This window comes from Electrona antarctica, assembly GCF_951216825.1.
Source record: "Electrona antarctica genome assembly, contig: scaffold_474, whole genome shotgun sequence".
NCBI lineage: Eukaryota > Metazoa > Chordata > Actinopteri > Myctophiformes > Myctophidae > Electrona > Electrona antarctica.
The window spans coordinates 36,847-50,090 of NW_027638126.1; the positions used below are offsets into that span (position 1 = coordinate 36,847).

The 13,244-nt window shown below is 42.4% G+C and overlaps 1 protein-coding gene across 1 annotated transcript in view; it reads left to right on the forward strand.

The window, feature by feature from the left end:
- Positions 1-8,458: 8,458 nt before the first annotated feature.
- The window catches only part of LOC306918379 (apolipoprotein D-like), a gene marked incomplete at both ends in the record, with an annotated part of 6,582 nt that continues 1,796 nt past the window's right edge, over positions 8,459-13,244 (forward strand). Inside the window, 2 exon segments of the mRNA XM_079531277.1 lie at positions 8,459-8,569; positions 8,998-9,119. Coding sequence (XP_079387403.1) covers positions 8,459-8,569; positions 8,998-9,119 — 233 coding nt within the window.

Consider the following 13,244-nt stretch of genomic DNA (forward strand, 5'->3'; position numbering starts at 1 on the left):
GTGTGTGCGTGTGCGCGTGCGTGTGCGATGTTCAGTCATATGTCTGGCTGTATATTACCTACATTAAATTGTAGCGGCAATTGTTTAGAAATTGGAAACACTTTGCTGGGAAATGTAAGAAAGTGTTGTATATTACGTCTGTACTGTACTGTACTGTACTGTACTGTACTGTACTGTACTGTACTGTACTGTGCTGTGCTGTGCTGTGCAGTGCAGTGCAGTGCAGTGCAGTGCAGTACAGCACAGTACAGTACAGTACAGTACAGTAATTAGGCTGATATATATCGGTATACCTGACATTTCATTAAACTATTGCATCATTCTAGTGACATAAGCTTTCTGTCCTGGTGTTGCTATAATTGGACCTTTCTGGACGTGATATCATAATTACATAATGTTCCCTCAAGTTTACACCAGTGGTTTTCAACCCTTTTCACATCAAGGTTTATTTATTCAGCATCTGAGCCACGGACCAACGTCTGATGACATTTAGGACAGTATTATGCGTGTCTTAAGTACCAGGTCTTATTACTTAACTTAAGACCTGGAGGCGTGATCAATGCCATTTGGCTATTCTGAGTGGCCAAACAGCATTGACCACGCCTCCAGGTCTTAAGTTAAGTCATAAGACCTGGTACTTAAGACACGCATAATACTGCCCTTAGCCTCTCAGACCCATCTGAGCCACGGACCACCATTTGATGACATTTAGCCTCTCAGACCCATCTGAGCCACGGACCACCATTTGATGACATTTAGCCTCTCAGACCCATTTGAGCCACGGACCACCATTTGATGACATTTAGCCTCTCAGACCCATCTGAGCCACGGACCACCGTCTGATGACATTTAGCCTCTCAGACCCATCTGAGCCACGGACCACCATCTGATGACATTTAGCCTCTCAGACCCATCTGAGCAACGGACCACCATCTGATGACATTTAGCCTCTCAGACCCATCTGAGCCACGGACCACCATCTGATGACATTTAGCCTCTCAGACCCATCTGAGCCACGGACCACCATCTGATGACATTTAGCCTCTCAGACCCATCTGAGCCACGGACCACCGTCTGATGACATTTAGCCTCTCAGACCCATTTGAGCCACGGACCACCGTTTGATGACATTTAGCCTCTCAGACCCATCTGAGCCACGGACCACCATCTGATGACATTTAGCCTCTCAGACCCATCTGAGCCACGGACCACCATCTGATGACATTTAGCCTCTCAGACCCATCTGAGCCACGGACCACCATCTGATGACATTTAGCCTCTCAGACCCATCTGAGCCACGGACCACCGTCTGATGACATTTAGCCTCTCAGACCCATCTGAGCCACGGACCACCATTTGATGACATTTAGACTCTCAGACCCATTTAAGCCACGGACCACCATTTGATGACATTTAGCCTCTCAGACCCATCTGAGCCACGGACCTGCACCGTCTGATGACATTTAGCCTCTCAGACCCATCTGAGCCACGGACCACCATCTGATGACATTTAGCCTCTCAGACCCATCTGAGCCACGGACCACCATCTGATGACATTTAGCCTCTCAGACCCATCTGAGCCACGGACCACCATCTGATGACATTTAGCCTCTCAGACCCATCTGAGCCACGGACCACCATCTGATGACATTTAGCCTCTCAGACCCATCTGAGCCACGGACCACCATCTGATGACATTTAGCCTCTCAGACCCATCTGAGCCACGGACCACCGCCTGATGACATTTAGCCTCTCAGACCCATCTGGGCCACGGACCACCGTCTGCCACGGACCACCGTCTGATGACATTTAGCCTCTCAGACCCATCTGAGCCACGGACCACCGTCTGATGACATTTAGCCTCTCAGACCCATCTGAGCCACGGACCACCATCTGATGACATTTAGCCTCTCAGACCCATCTGAGCCACGGACCACCATTTGATGACATTTAGCCTCTCAGACCCATCTGAGCCACGGACCACCATCTGATGACATTTAGCCTCTCAGACCCATTTGAGCCACGGACCACCATTTGATGACATTTAGCCTCTCAGACCCATTTGAGCCACGGACCACCATTTGATGACATTTAGCCTCTCAGACCCATCTGAGACATGGACCACCATTTGATGACAGTTAGCCTCTCAGACCCAAGATTAAAGACTAAATATTGTCTTATCGTTCAGCTGTATTGATGTTGGTTAGGAGAGATAACTGGGTCAAACAACACCAAATGGTCACCATAACAACTCTTTGCAACCAATCGGTTGCAAGGAGTCGCCATGGCGACCCTTTGGTGTGGTTTGGGCAGTTGAATTGAAACAGTTGAATCACTTGGGTCGACGTTGGTCGGCTTGGGTCGGCTTGGGTCGACTTGGGTCGGCTTGGGTCGACTTGGGTCGGCTTGGGTCGACTACTATTATTTTACATTATTACATGGCTTGGTTGAATGCTTGATTCTGATTGGTCAATCACTGAATTCAGGGGTGAGTTATCTCTTGATAACGACCACTCCACTCTATAGTAGACCGCTCCGCTCTATAACAGACCGCTCTATAACAGACCGCTCTATAACAGACCGGCCGCTCCGCTCTATAACAGACCTCTGCCTAATCAAACCCTCTGAGCACCGCAGCTGTGCGGCGGCGCCCCGCTTGATTTACTGCTGTTTCCAACATGACAGCCATGTAAACACACACACTAGTGACACACAATGTTATTTACAGCTAAACATTGCTCTCAAAAATGTTTTTGAAAACATTTGAGCGAGAAATAGACGAAGCAGTAACCCCGAAAATGGATTATATTTGATCAACTCACTTCCCTGTTTTCCGACAGTGCTGCAGCCCTGCAGCTGGCCAGACGCAGCCAGCACAAACTTATGGAATACTTTTTTTGTTGTGTTTTTAGTCAATTTATTAATTTATGTTAGGTAGCCATGTAATAAGCAGCATTTTCAGGGAGTGTAACCACCTCGGCTTCACCTCGGTGGTTAAACTCCCTGTCGGTGAATTATCTCCCTACAACGACCACCTAGCCAGACATTATCCCTTACATAAAGGAGGTGAATTATCTCCTACAACGACCACCTAGCCAGACATTATCCCTTACATAAAGGAGGTGAATTATCTCCCTACAACGACCACCTAGCCAGATATTATCCCTTACATAAAGGAGGTGAATTATCTCCTACAACGACCACCTAGCCAGACATTATCCCTTACATAAAGGAGGTGAATTATCTCCTACAACGACCACCTAGCCAGACATTATCCCTTACATAAAGGAGGTGAATTATCTCCTACAATGACCACCTAGCCAGACATTATCCCTTACATAAAGGAGGTGAATTATCTCCCTACAACGACCACCTAGCCAGACATTATCCCTTACATAAAGGAGGTGAATTATCTCCTACAACGACCACCTAGCCAGACATTATCCCTTACATAAAGGAGGTGAATTATCTCCCTACAACGACCACCTAGCCAGATATTATCCCTTACATAAAGGAGGTGAATTATCTCCTACAACGACCACCTAGCCAGACATTATCCCTTACATAAAGGAGGTGAATTATCTCCTACAACGACCACCTAGCCAGACATTATCCCTTACATAAAGGAGGTGAATTATCTCCTACAATGACCACCTAGCCAGACATTATCCCTTACATAAAGGAGGTGAATTATCTCCCTACAACGACCACCTAGCCAGACATTATCCCTTACATAAAGGAGGTGAATTATCTCCCTACAACGACCACCTAGCCAGACATTATCCCTTACACAAAGGAGGTGAATTATCTCCCTACAACGACAACCTAGCCAGATATTATCCCTTACATAAAGGAGGTGAATTATCTCCTACAACGACCAGCTAGCCAGACATTATCCCTTACATAAAGGAGGTGAATTATCTCCTACAACGACCACCTAGCCAGACATTATCCCTTACATAAAGGAGGTGAATTATCTCCTACAATGACCACCTAGCCAGACATTATCCCTTACATAAAGGAGGTGAATTATCTCCCTACAACGACCACCTAGCCAGACATTCATTATCCCTTACTTAAAGGAGGTGAATTATCTCCCTACAACGACCACCTAGCCAGACATTATCCCTTACATAAAGGAGGTGAATTATCTCCCTACAACGACCACCTAGCCAGACATTATCCCTTACTTAAAGGAGGTGAATTATCTCCCTACAACGACCACCTAGCCAGACATTATCCCTTACATAAAGGAGGTGAATTATCTCCCTACAACGACCACCTAGCCAGACATTATCCCTTACTTAAAGGAGGTGAATTATCTCCCTACAACGACCACCTAGCCAGATAGTATCCCTTACTTTTCTAATTGTGTAGACTTGTAAATTATAGTAATAAAGACGTTTAACAGTAATTTATCTCTTGAGAGTATAAAATTAAACCAAATGGACCCCAAATATTCTCGTTTGCATATTTGCTACTAAACCACCAAGATATGCACCCTGTAGGCCCTGCACCCCTCAAGGACCACAGGTGGTCCCCGGACCACTGGAACCCCCTTAAGGACCACAGGTGGTCCCCAGACCACTGGAACCCCCTTAAGGACCACAGGTGGTCCCCAGACCACTGGTTGAGAACCACGGGGTTACACAACGATACATACCTTCAGTTCTCTCAGAGCTGAACCAGAACAACCAGTAGAACAACCGGTACAGAACACCATGTACATTTACCTAAAGTACACATAGTGTCTGCTCTGTACCAGCATTATACTATATGATACTAAAGTACACATAGTTGATGCTCTGTACCAGTATTATACTATATGATACTAAAGTACAGTGTCTGCTCTGTACCAGTATTATACTATATGATACTAAAGTACACATAGTGTCTGCTCTGTACCAGTATTATACTATATGATACTAAAGTACAGTGTCTGCTCTGTACCAGTATTATACTATATGATACTAAAGTACACATAGTTGATGCTCTGTACCAGTATTATACTATATGATACTAAAGTACACATAGTTTATGCTCTGTACCAGTATTATACTATATGATACTAAAGTACACATAGTTGATGCTCTGTACCAGTATTATACTATATGATACTAATGTACACATAGTTTCTGCTCTGTACCAGTATTATACTATATGATACTAAAGTACACATAGTTGATGCTCTGTACCAGTATTATACTATATGATACTAAAGTACACATAGTTGATGCTCTGTACCAGTATTATACTATATGATACTAAAGTACACATAGTTTCTGCTCTGTACCAGTATTATACTATATGATACTAAAGTACACATAGTTTCTGCTCTGTACCAGTATTATACTATATGATACTAAAGTACACATAGTTGATGCTCTGTACCAGTATTATACTATATGATACTAAAGTACACATAGTTTCTGCTCTGTACCAGTATTATACTATATGATACTAAAGTACACATAGTTTCTGCTCTGTACCAGTATTATACTATATGATACTAAAGTACACATAGTTGATGCTCTGTACCAGTATTATACTATATGATACTAAAGTACACATAGTTTCTGCTCTGCACCAGTATTATACTATATGATACTAAAGTACACATAGTTTCTGCTCTGTACCAGTATTATACTATATGATACTAAAGTACACATAGTTTCTGCTCTGTACCAGTATTATACTATATGATACTAAAGTACACATAGTTTCTGCTCTGCACCAGTATTATACTATATGATACTAAAGTACACATAGTTTCTGCTCTGTACCAGTATTATACTATATGATACTAAAGTACACATAGTTTCTGCTCTGCACCAGTATTATACTATATGATACTAAAGTACACATAGTTTCTGCTCTGTACCAGTATTATACTATATGATACTAAAGTACACATAGTTTCTGCTCTGTACCAGTATTATACTATATGATACTAAAGTACACATAGTTTCTGCTCTGTACCAGTATTATACTATATGATACTAAAGTACACATAGTTTCTGCTCTGTACCAGTATTATACTATATGATACTAAAGTACACATAGTTGATGCTCTGTACCAGTACCTAATGTACACATAGTTTCTGCTCTGTACCAGTATTATACTATATGATACTAAAGTACACATAGTTGATGCTCTGTACCAGTATTATACTATATGATACTAAAGTACACATAGTTGATGCTCTGTACCAGTACCTAATGTACACATAGTTTCTGCTCTGTACCAGTATTATACTATATGATACTAAAGTACACATAGTTGATGCTCTGTACCAGTATTATACTATATGATACTAAAGTACACATAGTTGATGCTCTGTACCAGTACCTAATGTACACATAGTTTCTGCTCTGTACCAGTATTATACTATATGATACTAAAGTACACATAGTTTCTGCTCTGCACCAGTATTATACTATATGATACTAAAGTACACATAGTTTCTGCTCTGTACCAGTATTATACTATATGATACTAAAGTACACATAGTTTCTGCTCTGTACCAGTATTATACTATATGATACTAAAGTACACATAGTTTCTGCTCTGTACCAGTATTATACTATATGATACTAAAGTACACATAGTTTCTGCTCTGTACCAGTATTATACTATATGATACTAAAGTACACATAGTTTCTGCTCTGTACCAGTATTATACTATATGATACTAAAGTACACATAGTTTCTGCTCTGTACCAGTATTATACTATATGATACTAAAGTACACATAGTTTCTGCTCTGTACCAGTATTATACTATATGATACTAAAGTACACATAGTTGATGCTCTGTACCAGTACCTAATGTACACATAGTTTCTGCTCTGTACCAGTATTATACTATATGATACTAAAGTACACATAGTTGATGCTCTGTACCAGTACCTAATGTACACATAGTTTCTGCTCTGTACCAGTATTATACTATATGATACTAAAGTACACATAGTTTCTGCTCTGTACATTTAGTATCATTTAGTATATATAATACATATAGTGTAGTATATATAATACATCTGATTGATTGATTGAAATGTGTATTAACAGTTTGCAGAATTACAGTACATTTCAAGCACAACTCAATACAAAGACTGTTAACTGTGAGTGGACGACACCATAAAGCATTACACTTGTTTACAAGAGGGTCCACCTTGTTCAATTCATCATGACATTTAGAGACGTACAAATAGACACTTCTATATAGACAAAGAACAGAACAGGAATTCATCATAAAGGAGGTAAAAAGGGAAAATAAACGTATACAGTGAGGGGAAAAAGGGGTGGGCGGTGGGGGGGGGGGGGGGGGATTCAGACTTTACATTAGTATCATATAGATATCACTATAATACTTATAGTGGCTCCATCTTGCGCCATCCCTTAATCCTAAACATATTTACCATGTTTTACTATAGTTCATGGAGCTGATCTACAAGCTCACCACGTATAGATGTAGATTGGCTATAGTTGAACTATACCGGTATTTTAAATTGATTTTCAAAATTGTAAAAAATGGCAAATACTTTTAGGGATAAGGGTTAAGGGTTCTACACACGTTGTGAGCTTGTAGATCGTCTATTTTCAGCATGCAACCAAGTGTAAAATGACTCATACTGGATCCCTTGTCCACTAGTCCCTTCCTAACATTTTAGTCTAGTTTTTATTTGTTTACAGAATTGTCGATATATTTAGTCTTAGATTTAGTCACCATGTAGCTTTAGTTTTCATTCAGTTTCCATTTAGTTGTCGTCATTGAAAAAGGCTAGTCGACGAACATTTTTCATTTAGTTTTAGTCGACGAAATCAACACTGAATTTGCTTCTCTGTGTTTTTGCCTACGGCCTTATAGCACAGCCGGGGGGGGGGGGGGGGGGTCCAGGGGAGGGGGGTCTCCAGGAGGGGGAGGGGGGTCTCCAGGAGGGGGGGGGGGGGTCTCCAGGAGGGGGGGGTCTCCAGGACGGCAGAGATTCGGCATAAACAAGGGACTAAATAATTTTCGCTCCTATGCCACCAAAATGTGGAACGCCCTACCAACAGTCATTAAGACATGCAAATCCCTTTCTCCTTCAAAACCGCTTTCAAAGGGCATGTGAACGACTGCAATTCTAAACTGCCCCGTAAAAATCTGAATCTGAAATTTTTCCCTTTTTACCTCCTAATGATTTCCTGTTTTTGCCTCCATACTGTAGAAGTGTTTATTTGTAGCCTACGTCTCTAAATGTTATGATGAATTGAACAAGGTGGACGCTCTTGTAAACAAGTGTAATGCTTTATGGTGTCGTCCACTCACAGTTGACACTGGTTTGTTATTGAGTTGTGTTGAATATCTGGATTCTTGAAGATAAAAGGATTTATTTTTATCGAATTTAATTTAATGTAACTCGCATGTGATTCTCTCTCTCTCTCTCTCTCTCTCTCTCTCTCTCTCTCTGAAGGAATGTTGTCTCCTGTCTACCTGCTCCTCCTGCTTCCCCTGGTGGCGGCTCAGAGTTACCACTGGGGACCGTGTCCAGACCCCATGATTCAACCTGGCTTCAAGATACAGCCGGTAAGACAGACAGACAGACAGACAGACAGACAGACAGACAGACAGACAGACAGACAGACAGACAGACAGACAGACAGACAGACAGACAGACAGACAGACAGACAGACAGACAGACAGACAGACAGACAGACAGACAGACAGACAGACAGACAGACAGACAGACAGACAGAATATGTGTATTACACAGAATATGTGTATTGTAGTATCTGGGGAGGTGGTAACATTGTAATATTATTGTAATATGTGTATTGTAGTATATGGGCAGATGGTAACATTGTAATAGTATTGTAATATGTGTATTGTAGTATATGGGCAGATGGTAACATTGTAATAGTATTGTAATATGTGTATTGTAGTATATGGGCAGATGGTAACATTGTAATAGTATTGTAATATGTGTATTGTATTGTATTGTATTTGTATTGTAGTATCTCGGGAAGTGGTATGAGATTGAGAAACTTCCAGCCAGTTTCGAGAGAGGGAAATGCATCGAGGCAAACTACGACATGAGAGCTGACGGGACTATCAGAGTACTGAACAAGCAGTACTAGTGAGTATGAGTACACAGTACTAGTGAGTATGAGTACACAGTACTAGTGAGTATGAGTACACAGTACTAGTGAGTATGAGTACTCAGTACTAGTGAGTATGAGTACAATTTACAATTTACAATTTAGGCATTTAGCAGACGCTCTTAATCCAGAGCGACTTACATTAAGCAAGAACAAAAAGCATGGGAATACACTTATATAAACAGCATTTATCAAGAAACATGCGTAAGCTAAGAACGTAACTAGAACATATCTATATATAATGACACTATGCATATAAGCTATACATATATATTATACTATGCTGTACTGTTATTGTGCTGTCTACATGACATGCTATAAGTCTGTTTCAAATGCTATCTAAGTCTAAAAAAGTGCTGTCTAAGGGGGTAGGGTAAGTGCTATGGGCCATGATGGAGTCTGAAAAGGTGGGTCTTCAGACTACGGCGGAAGATTGGGAGTGATGCTGCAGTTCTGATTGCAACGGGAAGTGCGTTCCACAGTTTTGGGGCCAGAAGGGAGAAGAGTTTGGGACGTGTGGAGCGTTGTCCCGGCGTTGTCCAGGATGTTTTAGAGAAGGGAGAAGAGTTTGGGACGTGTGGAGCATACACAGTACTAGTACATATAAACACACTACTACTACAATTTACAATTTACAATTTAGGCATTTAGCAGACGCTCTTAATCCATTTAGCAGACGCTCTTAATCCATTTAGCAGACGCTCTTAATCCATTTAGCAGACGCTCTTAATCCATTTAGCAGACGCTCTTAATCCAGAGCATTTAGCAGACGCTCTTAATCCAGAGCATTTAGCAGACGCTCTTAATCCAGAGCATTTAGCAGACGCTCTTAATCCAGAGCATTTAGCAGACGCTCTTAATCCAGAGCATTTAGCAGACGCTCTTAATCCAGAGCATTTAGCAGACGCTCTTAATCCAGAGCATTTAGCAGACGCTCTTAATCCAGAGCATTTAGCAGACGCTCTTAATCCAGAGCATTTAGCAGACGCTCTTAATCCAGAGCATTTAGCAGACGCTCTTAATCCAGAGCATTTAGCAGACGCTCTTAATCCAGAGCATTTATCAGACGCTCTTAATCCAGAGCATTTAGCAGACGCTCTTAATCCAGAGCATTTAGCAGACGCTCTTAATCCAGAGCATTTAGCAGACGCTCTTAATCCAGAGCATTTAGCAGACGCTCTTAATCCAGAGCATTTAGCAGACGCTCTTAATCCAGAGCATTTATCAGACGCTCTTAATCCAGAGCGACTTACATTAAGCAAGAACAAAAAGCATGGGAATACATCACATATATAAAAAGCATTTATCAAGAAACATGCGTAAGCTAAGAACGTAACTAGAACATATCTATATAATGACACTATACATATTAACTATACATATATACTATACTATCTATTATACAATTGAAAAGGTGTGCCCAAAACGCTGTGCGCACGCACAGGAACAAAAGGCACCAGCTACTACGTCACTGACACACTGCAACACACACTGCAACAACCCACTAAACACACTAACACGTCACAGACTTACCCTCCGCGTCGATCCACGGCTATCTCCTCATGTCGCGCAGCACGGCCACACTCAACATCACCCGCGTAAAAATTGTCATTGCACTGCCACTAAAGCCGCCTCCCGTCCAGACTCACAAACAATGAGTAAATAAACACACACACAAACACGCCACAAGCACCGACACCCCCGCCTAATTTGTTGCCAGGTCTATGAAAACAAGCCCAGAAAAAATGCCATTCAACACGCTACTTACAACTCGCTTACAATTCGCGGACCTGGCAACACTGCATCCTGTTTTCCCATTGGCTACGGTTGCTACAACACGCATTTGCACTGCATGCTGGGAGCAACACAGCTTAATGTAGGGGTCACCGATTGCTGTGCTACATCCCCCTCATGTTCTCACCACCCCGTTCGGCTACACCACACACACTAACCTACACAATTCTCCACATGCAACACAGGGCACTTATTGGCTAGCCCCCTCACATGGCGATCCCCACGCAGCCAAACACAGGGCAGCCAGCCACACACACACACACACACACACTCATTCTAACTTGGATGGACAGCGCCGCGATTACATACACAGTTTACCATACGTCCTCTTTTGGGGGCCTGTCCGGCCAGTCCGGGTGGTTTTATAAATTCCTTCAAATGTCCGGGGTTTTACACGTATCGCCTGTAGTGTATCGCTACGCTCACAGACCATTCACACCAATGTGTATTACAATGCACGTTCAATGGTTCGTAGTGGAAAAACACTGTGAGAGGTGGACTTTCAGCCCGAACCCCGGAATGTGTATTCTTCATAACTCTGCATGCGCTGCACGCTGACACCACTACCACTGGTCCCGACCGCAGATCAGAGAAAGGCTCGCTGGCTGCTCCGCTGTCTGCAGATAGACAGACAGCGGAGAACTATCTCATCATTGACATGCAGACAAAGTAGGCTGCTGTTTTCTTAGCTTTGTGACTGACCAATGAGAAGCACATTGTATTGTCTGCAAAGGAACTATGTGTCTGTCACAAATACAAGTTCTGTCCTGCAAGCCCATGTCATGTCAACACAGACAAGGCAGCTGTGCGCGCGGTGAGTCCTGCAAATTATAATGACCCAATATTATTTTGTACAACCTAGCAAAGCATAAGATATGATGGTTTGGAGAATAGGCTGGTCTCTCTTTTTACAACAGATAAGCCATTGCATACAGGTTCTCAAACTTTTTAATTTCAAGGACCCCCATAACTCTGAGAGTCAAACCAAATGGACCCATAAGAGTCCCATTTGATTCCATTTCTACAGTATCAGAGTTAAAAGTTATAAAAGACTCCATTTGGTTACATTTGTACACTCTCAGAGTTACACACCTGTAAGGGTCCATTTGGGTCCATGTGTTACACTCTAAGAGTTACAGACCTATAATGGGTCCATTTGGAACCCCCTCAAGGAACCACACCTTTCAGAGCCACTGCTTTAAATAAATACATAACTAATATAGAGCATATTTGATCCATTTATTGTTAGGCTATAGATTCTTTTGACATCTCAATTTAACAGAACCGCCCACGCACGGCACATGCACGACGTGCACGACGTGCACGCGCATGTGCACATCCACATCCACATGCACGCGCGCATGTGTCCTCTTTTTGGTAATTCAGAATATGGTATGCCTACACAGTTAAAATAATGCAAACACGCAAATCGCTACGAACGACTGCGTCGACACCTGCCGTGGAACAAACGGGCCGAACCGAGGCGCATATATGGATAAGAACAACAACACTACACGCGCGCGCGCTGCAACACAAAACAGCTGCATAAAACGCGTGTCACTGTGGACTTCTGTATCTGTGGACTTCTGTATCGCAACGCGGGGCAACGCAACTCTGGGATGAGCGGGCCGAAGGCCCGCGAAATTCTAGTGCTATACATATGTACTATGATGTGCTATGACTACATACAATGCAATTATTGTGCTGTCTACATGACATGCTATAAGTCTGTTTCAAATGCTATCTAAGTCTAAAAAGTGCTATCTAAGGGGGTAGGATAAGTGCTATGGGCCATGATGGAGTCTGAAAAGGTGGGTCTTCAGACTACGGCGGAAGATTGGGAGTGATGCTGCAGTTCTGATTGCAACGGGGAGATAACGTGCATGTTACAACCATACCGCGTTACGACCTCGGCGGCTCTTCCCTATACTCACATTTATTTTCACTTACGGTAAATGAGCATGGCGCCTGACATGATGTCACAGACATGATGATGTCACAGACATGATGATGTCACAGACATGCCTGCACTTGATCAGACTAGGACATAAAAAGCAGATCCAATTCATCACCAAACCATAATAAATATATTCTCATTTTATATTCAATAAATAAATATATTCCATCTATTCATGAATAAGAAAAAGTATCAATACTGCAATGTAAAACTCTCTCTCTCTCTCTCTCTCTCTCTCGCTCTCTCTCTCTCTCTCGCTCTCTCTCTCGCTCGCGCTCTCTCTCTCTGTCTCTCTCTCTCTCTCTCTGTCTCTCTCTCTCTCTCTCTCTCTCTCTGTCTCTCTCTCTCTCTC